At 51.4% G+C, this 16,233-nt stretch overlaps 1 protein-coding gene across 4 annotated transcripts in view; it reads right to left on the bottom strand.

Moving 5' to 3' along the window:
- Positions 1 to 6,040: 6,040 nt before the first annotated feature.
- The window catches only part of RPS6KA1 (ribosomal protein S6 kinase A1), a 32,236-nt gene continuing 22,043 nt past the window's right edge, over positions 6,041 to 16,233 (bottom strand). For 3 of the 4 annotated variants that reach the window (XM_074555659.1, XM_074555656.1, XM_074555658.1), the window contains 17 exons: positions 15,467 to 15,546; positions 14,762 to 14,868; positions 14,170 to 14,207; positions 13,923 to 14,065; positions 13,364 to 13,434; positions 13,055 to 13,143; positions 12,869 to 12,933; positions 12,429 to 12,531; positions 11,855 to 11,982; positions 11,300 to 11,425; positions 11,059 to 11,148; positions 10,461 to 10,619; positions 10,079 to 10,240; positions 9,703 to 9,779; positions 9,474 to 9,591; positions 8,951 to 9,088; positions 6,041 to 8,721 (listed from right to left, as the gene is read on the bottom strand). In XM_074555659.1, coding sequence (XP_074411760.1) covers positions 8,599 to 8,721; positions 8,951 to 9,088; positions 9,474 to 9,591; positions 9,703 to 9,779; positions 10,079 to 10,240; positions 10,461 to 10,619; positions 11,059 to 11,148; positions 11,300 to 11,425; positions 11,855 to 11,982; positions 12,429 to 12,531; positions 12,869 to 12,933; positions 13,055 to 13,143; positions 13,364 to 13,434; positions 13,923 to 14,065; positions 14,170 to 14,207; positions 14,762 to 14,868; positions 15,467 to 15,546 — 1,817 coding nt within the window. In that variant the 3' untranslated portion in view covers positions 6,041 to 8,598. The remainder of the gene's footprint in view (positions 8,722 to 8,950; positions 9,089 to 9,473; positions 9,592 to 9,702; positions 9,780 to 10,078; positions 10,241 to 10,460; positions 10,620 to 11,058; positions 11,149 to 11,299; positions 11,426 to 11,854; positions 11,983 to 12,428; positions 12,532 to 12,868; positions 12,934 to 13,054; positions 13,144 to 13,363; positions 13,435 to 13,922; positions 14,066 to 14,169; positions 14,208 to 14,761; positions 14,869 to 15,466; positions 15,547 to 16,233) is intronic. The other variant, XM_074555657.1, reaches the window with a different exon arrangement.

Here is a 16,233-nt window from a genome sequence, read left to right as displayed (position 1 = left end):
ATCACACAGCTCTCTGATAAAATATCCCGAGACTGTTGGTTGGAAGATAGCACGATTTGTTTCCTTAATCCAAATGAACTGAGAGATGGGATCTCGTTTGCAAATCTGGGACCTTCTTGGCCTCCCTAATTCACAGATTCGCTCTTCCCGGCTAAGTGATGCTCCCGGGAAGCCCAAGTCACTAGATGGTACTGTTGCTGTTCAATATTGACGCCTCCGCGGGCCAGCTCCTTGGGAAACTCGCGTTTCTGTCGGGAGGGAAGGACGGCTGTGTAATTTGTGAGGGAGACGTGAGCGAGGAGCCGAGAAGTAGGTCAGAGCTGCTTCCTGGGATTGGGCTGTGGGAGGGGGAGCGGAGGGGTGGCAAAGATTTTGTCAGGGCTGGTTTGCTTTGAGGTTTGCTGCCCAGAGGGGCACAGGGTCAGGCCCTCACATAAACTCTGTAAAAGCTCGGTTTTGGTCAGCCTCACTCGTGGTTAAGCCCAAGCAGAAGGATGAGCCCTTTGTGGCCACAGCCTGGGGAAGTTTTGTCACTCTCTGACCTCAGGGCACACCGAGTCACCTCCTGGCAGGAGGCAACACAGCAAATCATAGAATCATAGAAAGGCTGATTTGGCTTGGAAGGAACTGAAGCTCATCTTGTTCTACCCCCTGCCATGGGCAGAGACACCTTCCACTGTCCCAGGTTGCTTTAAGCCCTGTCCGCCCTGGCCTTGGACAATTCCACGGATCTCCAGCTCTCCCCTAAAAGCCAACCCACAGCGAGGGACTGGTCACACCAATTCCTGGAGCACTCTGAAATCCCCCCAAGCTTTCCAATGACATCATTGCCAGGTCCCATCCCCGTTAGGAGGTCAGCAAGCTCTCCCTGGCCAGGGTAACAAACAGGTTATTGTGCTCTGTGCTGCAAACAAGCCCCGGCCCTCCCGGCTCCAGCCCCAGCGGAGAGCGGAGGAGCTGCTGCCTGCCCGGCCTGCGCTCGGGTTTCTGTTAGAGGAGAAAGTCAGGCCAATTAAATCAGGCAGCATTGAATCTCTAATTGACATAAATGAGACAGACAGACAGCTGGGAAGACTGGGAGGAGGGGAGGGGAAGGGGAGCAGGTGCCCTGGATGAGAAAGAGATGGAAATACACCCTAATAGTACCACAGCTTTCCTTATTCTGTGTGTTTACATTAGCCAGCAACATCATGGAAAGTGTCTGAGCCCCTGCTGGAGAGAAATTAGTAAAATAAATACAAGTTGCAACCATTATGGAGTTGATTAGAATGTTCCTAAAAATCTCCAAACAAACCCAAAGGAAAAAATCACCCTCAAAAAGACGTTTGAATTTGTGTAGTTAAATTAAGAAATCTGGTTTTTCCCATGCAGTTTGAACATGAAGCCTTGCAGCTGAACAATTACAAAATCATTTAAAATCATATTTGCTTAATTTTCCACATCTGAGCAGTGCTTACCCAGGTATTTCCCCCTCTCCTTTGACCAGGGAGTGCACTTTTGTCTTTAACAGACCTTTCAAGCACTAATTTATACAGAAATAAGTTATTTAAATTCATACATTTCAGAAGGATGAGGCACAAAGAGGAGGAACTCGCCCAGGTCCCACCCGGCACTGCAGAAGGAACCAGAATTACCAGCCCTCGCTCTGCCTCGCCCAGGGTGTGCCCTGATGGAAACAAACTGTCCGACATTTTCTCCAAACACACCTCTGCTGCTGCACAGGTCAGAAGCGAAGGTGGGAAAGCATTCCCGAGTGGATGCAGGTAACAAGGAGGGGGGAAATACAGTTTTGTGGTGCTGGTGAATCCTCCAGTAGCACCACAGAACAGCAATTTGGAATAATCTCTTACAAACCAACCCATATCTTAGTTTTAAAATAATCAAGATTTGCACATTGTGGTGTAAGAACCAGAAACGTTTTTCATTTACATTTCCAGAAACTTTTGAGATCTCTTTCCGAATATTTCAACACATTCTCCTTCCCCATTTTCCCAGCTGGGATAATTTTTTGCCAGCACAGGCAATTCTTCTCGGTATCCATGGGAATTGCCTCCATAATTAGACGTGCACCCAGTGCACAGATCAGAGCGCTCCAACCCAGCAGCTGGAACTAGGAGGCAGGTCTGATTAAATCTGCTCTGCCACGAGGAGAAAAGCCAGCTTTAATGAAACATCACAGGACTCCCTACCCTGTCTTTAAACAGGGCAGGAAAAGGGACTCCGGGATTACTTTGAGAGTGACTGCTTGTGGTGTGCTCACAATTCACAGAGCAGAAAGCGAGCACTGAGTGATCCAGGGCCTTGAAACTGGGGATCTGTCTCATTAAAAAGGGGCTGATTGCCAGCAGCTTATCTAAGGGGCTCACAGTCTGCCTTCAGAACGACGGTGAAGGTTGGAGGGGTCAGCAGGTGCAGATGGAGGTTTTCTCCTTGATCGTTTCTCCTCAAGCCAGTAAGATCAGGTTCTGCTTGTAGAGGAACAGCTTCTCTGGGTTCCCTGCCCTGCCCATCAGTGATTGTTTGTGTGGATCCACCAAAAGACACAGAGCCACCCAACAGCTCTTTTTTTATTGAATCCCACAAGGGTTTGGGTTGGAAGGACCTTAAAGCCCACTCAGTCCCACCTCCTGCCATGGGCACGGACACCTGCCACCATCCCAGGCTGATCTAAACCCTGTCCAGCCTGGCCATGGACACCTCCAGGGATGGGGCAGCCACATCTGCTCTGGACAATTTTCATGGAAAGTAAATGATTTCCATTCCTGCACACCCGGTTCTGCAGGTACAATGTGCTCTTCAGGAAAGGGAGCTGGTGAAAGAGGCAGATGGTTGGATGGAAATTATTAATCCCATACACAAGTTCTTTATCTTTAGTTGCTGCCTCCATTTGGTGTCACAAACCCCACGACTCCTGGGGGCTTCCCCTTTTAAGAAACAGAGCTGGGAGTTGGGGTGGAGCAGACGTTAAAATTCCAAGTGGTTTGGTGGGTGGGAAAAAAGCGACTTTTAACAAATACGCCAGGGCTGGGGGATCAAACAGGGCTCTGGTCTAGACAGAACCGCACTCCCCGCCTGCCTCAGAAGTTCATAGCACACCAGCTGACAGAATTTAGCATTTCGTTTCCCTAACATGATTAAAATGCAGCTCCGTGTCCTGGGGTACTGACAGCCCCTCAGATCTCTGCATTCCAAGCCACGTTTCCATTTCCACTGCTGGAGTCGCTCCCTTTGGAAACGCGGCCCTGCGGATGAGCGGCGCTCGCGGATCCCAGCAATGCAGCTTGCTTTAGCTGGGGTTTGAACTCAGCCCTTCCTGTAATTCTATGATTTGAATATCATTTTTACAGCCCTTGCAAGTAGCAGATGAATGAGGGATTCCTGGCTTTGAGTCAAAAGCTGCGGTAATTAAATGTTTATAAAACACTTTAAGCATGCGAAGTGCTGTTGTAGACAAGGAACCAACAGATCTGGCAGATTGGAGCCGGATTTTAAGGCACACCAGCAAACAGAGCCCATTTCCCCCACTCCATCTCTCTTTTAGAGCTGCTAGCAGAGGGTTATGGAGGCCATCACCAGGTTCCTTTTATTATAACCAGAATAAGTGAAATCAGAATCACTTTCTTTCATATGAATATGTGTAATTCAGAGGTTTTCCCCTCTGTAAGAACTCGCCAAGCAAAGGGTCAGCTTGCTGTTCAGCTCAGGAAGGAACTACCCCGTGGGAAACGGAATTGCTGCTACTTCTGATCTCTCACATAAAACTGGAGAGCTTCCACCTGTTACAGGTTTCTAACACCATCTGCTGTTTAAAAGGAAGATGGCATTGGAGCTCAGCAGCACTGAGAGCTTGTTTGATGAACCAGGCGCGACACCAGCAAATCTGGAATGTTTCTGTAATTGCCACAATTCCTTTTTTTTCTTATTTCAAGCCCTGAACATATTTTGACTTGATCTTCATTATGAAGTGAATTATTTCTTTGCTAGAGGAAGAAGAATCCCAGTGAGCAGCAGCCGAATGTCAGGTCCGCAACACTTCAGTTTTCATTCCCAGCCGTGAGGCTGTCGTTTCAGCACCAACACAAATGTCAAGCAGTGTCACTCTCTCCAAAGCTTGGCCCGAAGAACTGACTTAAAAATGTTTTCATAGGAGAGAACCATGGTCGCCCTGCGGTATGAGGAGCTAAAAGCAAATAATTCTTCCCATTAAAAATAAAAATATTGACCTTTTGCTGGCTCACACTGCTGCCTGTGGGACAGAATAAACACTCTAACCAAGGATTCTTCTGCTGCTTCCTAATTGAAAGAGATACAAACTTTTGTCCCAGGAAAAACAACAGAACCCAGGAGCCCATTACACGTTTAAATTGAAGAGCTCACAACTACTGCTCTTAGTTTTGGTTGCAGATATTTATAATAACAATTTTTTCTAAAACAAAAAGACTTTTCTCCAAAGGGGTCCTTGGCCATTCACCCTGAGACAAGCAGGGGTTTAGATAAAAGCCACCCAAAACCTCAAAATCTAATACCAATCAGAGGTTGCAGCTCTGGGATTCTTCTCCAGTGTGATCCCATCAGCCCAGTTACAGCATCACCCCCACCTCTCGCATTTCTCACCCCTCCACACATCATTTAAAGTCAGTGGCTCCTTTTGTGAGCAGCCGGCTCCTCACCCCGGCACTTTCCCTGCACTTCGACAAAAGAGACCTCTTACATGTCAATTTATTTTCAGACAAGCATATCTGAAAGGGAGTTTCCCTCCGGAGTCGAATTAGTATTAATGGCAGGTGTTCAGTGGCACACAAAGGGAGGGAGGCTGAGCCGAGGCACTAAGACAGCTTGATGTTTTAATAACCAGAGGCAAGGAATGGAGTGGCAGCGGACCTGCGGCTTCCCCGGCGTGAGTGAAGGTTTTATTCAGAGCCCCCATGTACTGCCGAAAGAAGACCTTGAAATATTTTAAATGTTTTCTTTGCCTTGAAAGAGGGATTAAATTGTTGAATATTCCATGAAAGCGCAGCATCCAGCCCACATCCCGTGGAACTCACTCGCAGTCGCCGAGTACTTCCGAAGGCTCCCGCGGCCTCGGGGAGCGGCCGTGGCCACCACGAGGAGGTGGTGGCACCCAGGAGGCCTCCAGCTGCACGGTTCACCGTCCACCAGTGCCCAGGGATGCTGAAAAAGGAATTACACGGACTAACTCAGAGGTGGGAATTGGAGAGGGATTTGCATTAAAGTTTAAAAAGTTAAAACCACAGATCAGTTGCTCAGTGAAGTTTCACTATGAAAAAGAAAGAGAAGATGATTGCTGGGAAACCTATTGGCCTTCAGGTTTAAACTGAATCTTGATGGGAATATTTCCCAGGCCAAAAGACATTTATTGATGCCCTGGTGAATTTGACAGAGGTCAGCAAGGGAAAGGCACAGCTACACATAGGAAAGAAGGGAAACATCCTCTCAGCTGGATCAGCCCCTGCAACAGAAAAATGGCTGATTTATGCCCCAAAATAGGAAAATTTAACCTGTATTTTACAGAAACAGTATTATATAGAGCTGTTCAACATTATTTTCAGGCTCCTTGACTGTGGATCAATATGTTTTTTCTGCAGAGGTTATTTCCAGGTAGACTCAGCAGTTTGAGGCTGGATTCCGGGATTTCTGCTCCCTTGAGCTTTCATTCAGACCTATTCAGGACAAAAGCTTAAAGATCAAATCCACTATTAAATACCTGAACTAACAGAAATAGCTTTCCTTGTAAAGATGTCCTTATGTATGGAAGTTAAATCAATTTTTGCCTCTTTTAAAACCAAGACAATTTGTGATACACTCTGTATCCTCTTTCTCCCAAGTTACAGCTGAACGACCCCAAAATCCTGCAAGAGCAAATCACTTGGTCTCTCACCCCCCAGTAGGCATTAGATACCCAGCCTTCACCTCAAATAATGCAATTTCAGTTAATATGACAACGGTACTTTGGCAAAGGTCAGGACAAAAGTGGAAAAGGAAGGAGAGAGCCCAACCCATCACAAACACAGCTCTCATATACAGAAAATTCACAAGTCCAATTTTATTGAGCACTGCAATTAAAAAAGTAACAGCACTTGGTTGATCTGGAACTAAAAATCAAGGCTTATTTTACTTATGGATAACTCAGAATAACATGGTTAAAAGCCCGCTGGAGAGGAAGGTGTAGCCCTTCTTGTTCTCTCTGTTCTCCAAGAGGATGGGGGTTTCAGAAGCTCCAGCTACATCAAGCACAAAGTTCTTCAGATAGGAGACCCGAGGGCGGCAGAGGGGTTTGCTGCTCCTGGTTTTGGGGTCTGACACCCCAGGTATTGTCTCATGGCCAGGCAGAACCTGCAGCAGCCGAGGGCTGCTCCCCCCCTGCCCACACGGATCTGCGCCTGCTTGTCCCCACACCCCTGAGCTGTCCCCAGCTGGCCTCACACCAGCACATCACAGGCAGGATTCAGCAAGGGCTGTAATGTTTTTCCTGACTGATGTTTGAAAACATTTGCAATTTCATACAAATAACCAGTTATCCCCCAAACCAGGACAAGTATTTGGTTTAAGACCCCCTAAACACCAGGGTTTAAGAGCACTGAGCCCCACCCACCCATAGTAGGTTGGCATCCAACCCATCCACCACCCCAGACCTTCCCTTGAAATACAATGTAGGAAATATTCTGAAAATCTGTGGAGGTTCCTGCAACACCCAAAGGGACTGAGCCCAGCTGCAGAAAAAATGATTATTGTATTGGTTGCAGGTTGCATCTACCATTTGCACAGCACTGGCACACGAGTCACTGTGGAGGTGTAGGGAACATCATGCCACAAGTATTTTTAAGGAAGGCATTTTGGGTGGTGGAGTCTCTCCCTCCCCAAATCTCAGCAAAACATTAAATTCCTGTCTGCTGGGGTTGGTGGCAATACCAGTAAGAAGATCCACTGTGGACTGGGGCTGGCCTCCTCCTCTCAGAAGCACTGGACACTCAGGCTGCACTTGGAATACAGAGAGAAAGAAATTGTGACTATTTCAGCTTCTCACTGGCTGCTCACAGGACCTGCTTGGATGAGGGTACAGGAGAAGAGCACTGTGCATCTCACATAATTATTTTTATGGAATTCTCCATTTCAGAGCCAACTGGGACTGAACAAAAACCCAAGTTTCCTCTCTTGTGACATGATCAGCTAAAAGTAGCAGAAATTCACATGAGAACCTTTGCTTGCTCCAGTCACATCCTTGAGCTCTGTTTGCAGCCCTTGTAGCAATCCCGCTGCTCCCAGGAACTGCCACCATGGAACCATGGAGCTCTGACAGTTCCTTGCAGGTCAGACTGGGGTGGCTATTTATTCCTAGCAGTTTGTCTCCAAGTGTTGGTTTCTACAAGCACAGAAGTGTCCTGAGTAAGAAATTCCCCATTTCTGTTGGTTCTTGCCTCATTCCAGGACTGGTTCTGGTCACCTCCCACTGAGAGAAGGTAGCATGAGAGGCTGCCCTAAGCAGCACTGCTGGCTTTCAGGGCCTGGTAAAAAGCTGTGTAGCTTTTCCAGAAGGCAGCCAAGGAGCACTGTCCCTGCATAGCACGGAGGAACAACCTGGGAAGGGCAGAAATGCCCGGGGAACGCCGGGGGTCGCTGGTTCTGCAGCTCACAGTCAGTCACAGGACGGGCCCTGAATGACACGTTTATTGTACAAGTCAGAAAGAAACCCTGAGTCACGGCTGGAGAACAAAGTTAAATTAAAAAATAAAGGTTTCAGATGTTCAGAGGTTCCTGCTGAGGGGAAGGAAAACCCCACATTGTAAAAGCAGCAGCCAGAGCCAGCCCAAAGGTTTGCCAGGGAGGAGGTTCTGTTGTCACCCCCCTGCACAGGTGACAAACTCGACAGTGATGGGAGAGCATGGAGACAGGAGAGCAGAGGGAAGGAGTGAGCCAGATCTACCTGGCCTGCTGAGCATCTGCAGGAGGGCTTGTTAAAAACATGGTGTGTTTTGTTCAGAGATCTGAGCTGCTGGCTGGGCTGGGGGAGCACGGGAGAGAGGGAGAACAGAGGCTGCAAAATCCACCTTACATGGAACAAACACACAGGACTGAGAAGGGAGGGAGGTCCTTCATGGACACGAGTGCTGCTGGCTGGGAGGCTGCAGGGCTGGCTTTGGGAAATGCATCCAAATGTTTGAGGGAGGAAATGCCCCAAAGCCTAAACCCAAAGTGTGACACAGTCTTCCAGCTGCTGTGGAGCTGGAGAGGATCAGTTCCAAGAAATGCTGTAGCAACAACAAATACCTGGTCCTACACAGGGAAGGGTGAATCAGAGCTGCTTTTTAGTGCCACTTGACATCAGTTATACATTCTAGTTCTCATATACACAGATGGATTTCTTTATAAATTGACAATTTACACATCAAAAAAGTTTTACAGTGAAGTTCTTCAGCAAAGATCAGTCCACTTGAGGAGGAGCCAGTCTTTCAGGAGCAGGAAGGCACTTGGCCTCTTGAGAGCAAGTCCCCAGGGGAGCCCCTGTGCAGACCCTGCCCGTCCTCTGTCCCCCTCTTCCGTAGGTGTGCAAAATCCGGGCTGTCCCTGCACCGTGGGGCCTCACAGGGTGGTGGAGGGGAGCTTCTTCACCCGCCTCTGTGCCAGGATGGAGGATTCGATGGGCTTCAGCTGAGGGCTTGGCTTGGAGCTGTTCAGCGCCGAGTACGTGGCAGCCATGGCGCCCTGCAGAGGGGCACAGAGGAGTCACTCAGGGGCAGGAGAGCTGCTTCAGACTCATGGTTTACAAGATGGGACCAGAGCAGCCACATCCACAAAGACAGAAGCATCTTTCTTGTTTCTTTAAAGAATCTCCCCTTTCTTTCCTCCCCAAAACCCCTGCTTGTCTGTACTGCCTGCCCTGGCTTACACCTCTCCAAACTTCCCTCCTGCTTTCCCACTCCAGATTTTGTACCTTTACAAGCTGAATGTCCTGGTGATTGAGCTGGCTCTGGGGTAAACTGTCCTTCTGGGTTATCCAAGGATGCTGCAGGACCTGCTTGGCTGTGAGGCGCTGGTGAGGATCTACGTGGAGCATCTTTGATACCAGATCCTACAGGCATCATTTGGAAAGTCAGACTTTAGAAGACTTCATAATTTAAATGCAAAAAAAAAAAACCCACCTGTGTACGCCCCCAGATTAGGATTTAAATGCAGAGGCCAAGTTTAAAGTCCCCAGACATCAATGTCTTTTTGTATGAAATATGTTTTTGGCAGGCCTAGGGGGTAGAACACAGAGCAAACCCCACATGGGTCAAGCACGAGGTTGGTTTTCCATGCAAATATCACAGCCAGAGCTAAAACAAAGCTGCTGTGCGGAACTTGTGTAGGGTAGCAGCTGCAGTGCTGGTTTTCTTCTCTCTCTTGTGTGCTCCCTCCCCAGCCCGCTCTATATTTGCCTCACAGCAACCCCAACCCCAACAAATATCAAACCCTACCTTGGCCATGTCAGAAATGGTGTCCCAATTGCCCCCACTGATGGAGAACTTCCCTCCTCCTATCCGTGTCAGGATCTCTTCTGGAGTGTCACTGGGACCATTTGCAAAGGGAGTGCAGCTGGGGAGAGAGGAGAGAGCCCTGGCTTACCGACCCAGGCAGGAGGAGAGGCACAGCTGTCCCCACAGAGCACACTGGGGACAGGGGGCACAGCCCCAGCCACTGCCTTACCCTGCCAGCATCGTGTACAGCAGGACCCCCAGGCTCCAGATGTCACAGCCCTCGTCGTAGCCTTGGCGTTTCAGGACCTGAACAAGCAAAGGGAAAAAAGTGTTTGCTTCCTGTCATTGAGCTCATTTCAGAAGAGGGGCTTGACCTGGCTGCAGTCCATATGCAAAGCTTCCAGAGCCGGACAGAACAGCAAAGTCTGGGACTAAAATATCAGGATTCAAAATAGATTCATTACTGCAAGTGTTATTTCTGCAATTGCCTCTTCTAGGGCGAGATGGAGATGGGAACAGGGCAGACCCACTGTGCCAGGTGGGAGCACAGGTTAGGGGAGGGACAAGGGGACTGCTGGAGGGTCTCAGGTCAGTAGGGTGCTCACCTCGGGTGCCACGAAGTTTGCTGTGTAACAGGGGGTCATGAGGAGCCCATTGTCAGCCCTGAGCTGCTTGGCAAAGCCAAAGTCACAGATTCGGATGCTCTCAGGGTTCCCTGATTTATCCACGTAGAGGATATTGCTGGGCTTCAGGTCCCTGTGAACCACCTGTGGAGCCAAAAAAGGGCTGTGCTCATACCCCACAAAAATAAAGGTCTGAAAGCTGCCTGAGGTCACTCATCCCCTGCCTTCGCCCCACATCTACTTTGCCTAGAGGGCAACACCAGCAAGAAATAATTGTCATGATGGGCAGTGTTACTCCTGGGAGGAGAGGGAGCACAGCGTAATGCCAGGGAGCTTCCAGGAAAACAGTCGTGACCACACTCACCCCTTGGGAATGCAGATACTCCACTGTTTTACAGATCATGTGCAGGACTGAACTGGCTTCTCTCTCCGAGAAGAATTTCTGTCTGAGGATTTTATCCAGCAGCTCTCCTCCCCTCATGAGGTCGGTCACCAGGTACACGTACTTGCCATCATCATACACCTGCCAAAGAAAACATGGGTGGGGTGACCAAAATGTGCTTCCACAGCTTCCTTTTTGTACTCCCATCGCCAAGGAGCACACAGGGATCAGCAGAGGTGGCTCTGGGGATGCTTTCCCACCCCAGAATCATGGAATAACCCAGCCTGGAAGGGCGCCGCAGGGATCACTGATCCAGCTCCTGGCCCTGCCCCAACAATCCCACCCTGGGCATCACTGGCAGTGCTGTCCAAGAGCTCCTGGAGCTCTGGCAGCCTCAGGCTGTGCCCATTCCCTGGGGAGCCTGGGCAATGCCCAGCACCCTCTGGTGGGCATCTTCTGAGAGAGAAACAGCAGCACGTGGAGCTGGGTCGCTGGGCTGCCCCTGCTGGGGCTGAGCTCTGCTCCCACCAGCCTGCCCTTCCTAAACCAAAGCAGGGGAAGTCTCCCAAGCCACACTCACATCTTTCAGGGTGATGATGTTTGGGTGCTGCCCGTACCGCAGCAGGATCTCAATCTCCTCAGAAGGGTCTCGCTTGCTCTTGTCAATCACCTGCAAGAGTAGGGGCACACTGCAGCCACCACAGATGGGGAAGGGGCCAGGACAAAGCACACGAGCTGAGTTTGGAGCCTTGCAGAGCTCCTGTACCGTATCCACTCTGTTCCCTCATCTCTCTAGCTCTACAAATGCTTAAGTCCCGGACCTTGACTGCGTACTCCATGTTGGTGGCCTTGTGGATGCAGCGTTTGCAGACGGAGTAGGAGCCGACGCCGATGGCCTCCTTCACCACGTACCCGTCGCTGAACTGGACGTTCTTGCCGTGCAGCTGCTGCCAGGGCACACAGGACAGGTTCAGGGAAGGGTTTGTGCAACATGATGAGTTAATGCAGCACAGAGAGAGCTGTCAGACTGTCTGCTACATCCCACAGCTTCTCCTCCCGGCGGGGAGCGGGAGGAGAGGAGAACAAGGCAGATATAGGTCAGTGGGCCAACGCTGCCTGCACCAAGCACGGTGCCTTTGCCTTTGGCTGCCCAACCCACAGGCATTACAGACCCCCTGCCAGCACAGATCCACCTGGGGACAGGAAAGCCACAGCCCCGCACTGCCCTGACAGCCTGTGCACAGTGTGGCAGTCAGTGGTGATGAAAGAACAGAAGGCAAGAACTCCAAAGAGAACAGCCTCAGGCTCCAGGTGGTGCAGTGATCCTGGAGCATCCCTGCACCTCCAAAGAGCTGTTCCTTTGCCCCATTCCTTACCTGCACAACTGAATGCAGGGCAGGCTGGGGAGGGTGGACTTTGCCATCCTCCATTAACCCGGTTGCCACGAAACTGAAGCCTCGGAAGAGCTGATGGGCCCCTGCACTCGGGGGCACACCTGGGGAATCTGCAGTGGGAGAGACAGCTCGAGAAGGGCCTGAGGAGCAGAAGCCTCCCCCTTGCTCCCAGGAACTACTGTAATTTATTTCAGACAGGATCCACACCAGCAGCACTGAGTTTACTCCTAATATCCCACCGAGAATCATGGAATTGCCCAGCTTGGAAAAGCCCTCTAAGATCAGTGAGTCCAACAATTCCCCCAGCACTGCCAATGTCCCCAGGTGCCACATTCACATGACTTTTAAACCCCTGCAGGGATGGTGACTCCACCACTGCCCTGGGCAGCCTGTGCCAGGGACTGACAACCCTTTTGGGGGAAGAAATTTCCCTGATGTCCAGCCTAAACCTTCCCTGTGCAGAAACCTTATCGTGCTGATGCTGGATACTCCCTGGTGTGAAGTCAAAGAGTGACATCTCACAGGAAAGCTGGGCTTTGCCTCAAGTCGTACAAACCTTTTGGTGTCCGTGACGTGAACTCTGTGTCAAAATAAAAGGTGTCATCTGGCTGGCCCACTGCAGGCTTAAAAGGGGGTTTGATTTCCCTGCGGTACAGCTTCTGCAAAACACACAAAACCCAAAAAACAGCTGCAAAAACAGCTTGGAAGTGCTCCCACAGGCACCTTCTCCCAAAGGGTGCAAAGGCTGGTGAGGAATGAGGGCCAGGAAGAGATTTTGTGAAACTCTGTGTCTTAGCATTCTGCTACAGCTCAGGGAGGTATGAGACAGTTCCATGACAGAGAATTTTGGTTTTGGAAAGGGTTATTGGAATGGATGGGGACAGCGGTTGGTGGCTCTCCCATAGCTGGCCAAGCATCAGGACTGTGCTATTCCTGCTGCTAGAACTGTGTTACTGTTGCTGAGTGGTGCTGAAATTTGCCCTTTCTGATACTCACGTTCCAGTCGATGGTGGAGTAGAAAGGGTGGCGCTTGATCTCCTCTGCCCCATCTGGCCCAGAGCCTGCAAGAGCCACCACAGGTCGTGTTGTACTGAACCCCCAACAAGGCCAAGGGGACGGCCAGGGAGGCAGCACAGCCAGGTGTCACAGAGAACCTCAGAAACCAAAAAAACCTGATCTTACCTAATCTGTTGGCTGGATTCCTTTTGAAAAGGGCTCGCAGGAGACTCTGAGCCTCAGCGCTCAGGAACTGTGGCATGCCCAGTTTCGCTCTGGGGAGGAAGTTATGCAATCAGCTGCAGGTTTGAAGAAAAGCCACAAGGCATCTGCAGCACCTCCACCCCTAAAATGCCCAATCATCTCTCTGGCATTTACACTGCACCCTTTAAATGGATGGCTGATATGGCACCACTTGCCAAATAACGCCACAGAATTTCAAGAGCCCCCACTTGCAACACCCCTGATGTGCAGACAGGAGGGACAAACTCTTACTTGAGGATGAGGGTCATTGTCTCCTTACGGTCCTTCCCCTGGAAGGGCAGTGCCCCTGTGAGCATTTCAAACTGGGAGGGAAAGAGAAGAAGGAGGGTCATATCTGAGCAAGGCTCAGGGCTGCACAGAGCCCACTGCCCCTTCCTGCTTGTGAGGGGTGCCAAGGCTGGCTCTGACAGGGCTCACAGGCACGGAGAGTTCCCAGCAGCAGCTTGGCTCTCGGGGTTTGCCTGGGAACGTGTCCAGGCCAGCGCCTGCTCCTGCCGGAGCCCCGGGATCCTGCAGCTGCCAGACGGTGGCACCAGATCTGCACTGACAGCGCGGGCCCGGCGCTGGGGTGGACACGGACACCCTCACACACCCCACAGAGAGCCCCTGCATCCCACACACCCCACAGCCCCCCCAAAGCCCAGCACAGCAGCCTCGAGGGACCAGCGCTCCTGGCTGGAGGCCTGGACAGCCCCTTAGGGCTCTTTAGGGGTCAGCAGGACACACAGAGCCGCGTCTGGTGTCCCAGGGCAGGGGCAGCTGGCACTGCCAGTCCCGGCAGGGTACCCACCATGAGGACCCCGTAGGACCACCAGTCAGCACTGTGCGAGTGGCCCTGGCGATTGACCACCTCTGGGGCCATGTACTCCACGGTCCCACAGAACGAGTAGGCTTTCTTCTCGTGGTCTATGGCCTCCTTGCTCAAACCAAAATCTGCACAAGAGAAAGCTGTCAGCACACTGCTCCACACAGTTCAAGCAGCTCTGTATTTCAGGAACCAACCTTGCTGGAGCCCAAGGCTCGGTGGAGCCCCTTACCTGTGAGTTTGATGTGCCCCTCCTCATCCAAGAGGATGCTACAGCAGGAATAGAAGAACAAGTTGTTACTGTCTATGTAAGGGCTAGTGAGAATAAGCACAGCAGAGATGGTCTGAGATCATCCTTTGGCTCCCAGAATCCAAAGTTACCTGTCCCTTCTCCCAGTGCTTTAAGCTCCACCACCAAGACAGGAGTGGGACCAGGAGCAGCTCCCTCCTCTCCACACCCTCAGCTTCACAGCAAACCAAAGGCCCCAGAGGTACCTCCTTCTGACCCCCACAAACCCCAGGCAAGGATAACCAAGCTGGGGTGGGCTCTGCAGAGCCCACCTGGTCCCTTCTCCCTCTGAAGGTTCCCAGCTGCCTAACGCTGGAGCCTGGAGGCTGCCATGGATCTCTGCTCAGCCTGTGGCACACACAGCTCCCGGCTGGAATCACCGATCCGAGGAGCAGCAGCCCTGGATTGGCACCAGCACCTCCCACGTGTGCAGCCCCAGGGCACCCTCCGGCCCCTCTGGAAGGTGGGAGCTGTTCCCTGACTCCAGGCTGGGCTGCTTGCAGGGCTGGCATCCTGCCTCAGCTGCCACACGTACTTCTCTGGCTTGAGGTCCCTGTAGATGATCCCCAGGCTGTGCAAGTGGTCGAGTCCCAGTGCCAGCTCTGCCAGGTAGAACTTCACATCCTCCTCAGTGAACATGACCTGCAGGTAAGGGGACAAAGCAGAGAGGTGCTGGCTTACAATGCCAGCAGCTCCCCTGCACCCAGGCAAGACCTTCCACATCCATGTTGCTCCCTCCTGCCCTTTCTAAATTTTCCAGACTTCGCCCACCATTCATGGCTTGGATCATGAATGGACCTTAATGGATCCAGTGCCACCCTGCCATGGCAGGGACACCTCCCACTGTCCCAGGCTGCTCCAAGCCCTGTCCAGCCTGGCCTTGGACACTGCCAGGGATCCACAGCTGCTCTGGGCACCCTGTGCCAGGGCCTGCCCACCCTCCCAGGGAACAATTTCTTCCTTAACTCTAATCCAAAATGAACTTCTTTTCATTCTTGTTCTTTAGGAGATGCTCATCTGAAGCTGTTGCAGGGGTGCATCCGCCACCTGTGCTGCTGCTGCTCTTCTGCTGGAGCACAGGGCTCCCACCACACCCTCTCCTGGTGCCAGCTCTGGACTAGCAGCAGGCTGGAGGCTGCTTTCACCCTCTCAAGGACTGCAAGGCTCAGTTACTTCTCCAGGCCATGAGCAGAGATGAGCTGAGCCACAGCAGCCCACCGAGATGCCAGAGCATACCCACCTCTTTGGAAAGCCGAGTGAAAAGGTCACCTCCTCTGAGGAAATCCAAGATGAGGTACAGCTTCCCCTCTGTCTGGAATGCTGAAACACAAGCCAGAGCAGGAGTCAGAGCCCTGCACTGAGGGAGGGCTCCGTGGTGTTACATTAATCACTTAAATCCCAGTGGCTCCAGCTGGGCACATGCCCTGCGTGGTTCCTGGGTCAAACGCAGGTAGGGCTGATGGGGTAAAGGAGATGGCCTGTTCCTGCTGCTGAAATGGGAGCTCCCCACAGCACTCTGGCACTGCAGAAAATCCTCATTTTATAGGGGTCTGGTTCCCTTTCCACCAGCAGTACCTTCCTGAAAGGGCTATTTTCCCAGGAGAGGTGCTGGTCACCTTACAGCAACAAAGCTGTCCTTGCCTTTCCCGGAGTCAGAGCATTAACAATGCAGAACTGCAGCTCAGCTAGTTAGCTCTACTTTCTCAGTTTCTCATGGCTTAATGTTCTAATCCCAGGGATTTGATGTTTAAACCTCCACTCCCAGTCCATGCTCAGCTCCCCAGTAACCCTAACCCTAGGCAGTGAAAGCATCCTTGGGCTAAGGCTGATTCCAGGGAAAAAGCTGTGAAGGAAGGCATGTTGTGGCAGTTTTGTGTTCCCCTTGGGATGCCTTTTGCAGCTGCAGTGTGCCTGGGGCTCTGGGCTTTGTGGTTTTCAGAACCCTAGGCATAACCCTAACCCTAGGCAGTAAAAGCAGCCTTAGCTGGAGCAGGCAGTGGGACCACA

Source organism: Zonotrichia albicollis, chromosome 20, assembly GCF_047830755.1.
Source record: "Zonotrichia albicollis isolate bZonAlb1 chromosome 20, bZonAlb1.hap1, whole genome shotgun sequence".
Lineage (NCBI taxonomy): Eukaryota > Metazoa > Chordata > Aves > Passeriformes > Passerellidae > Zonotrichia > Zonotrichia albicollis.
Note: the sequence above shows the minus strand (reverse complement) of the source record. Positions and strands in the feature narration are given on the sequence as shown.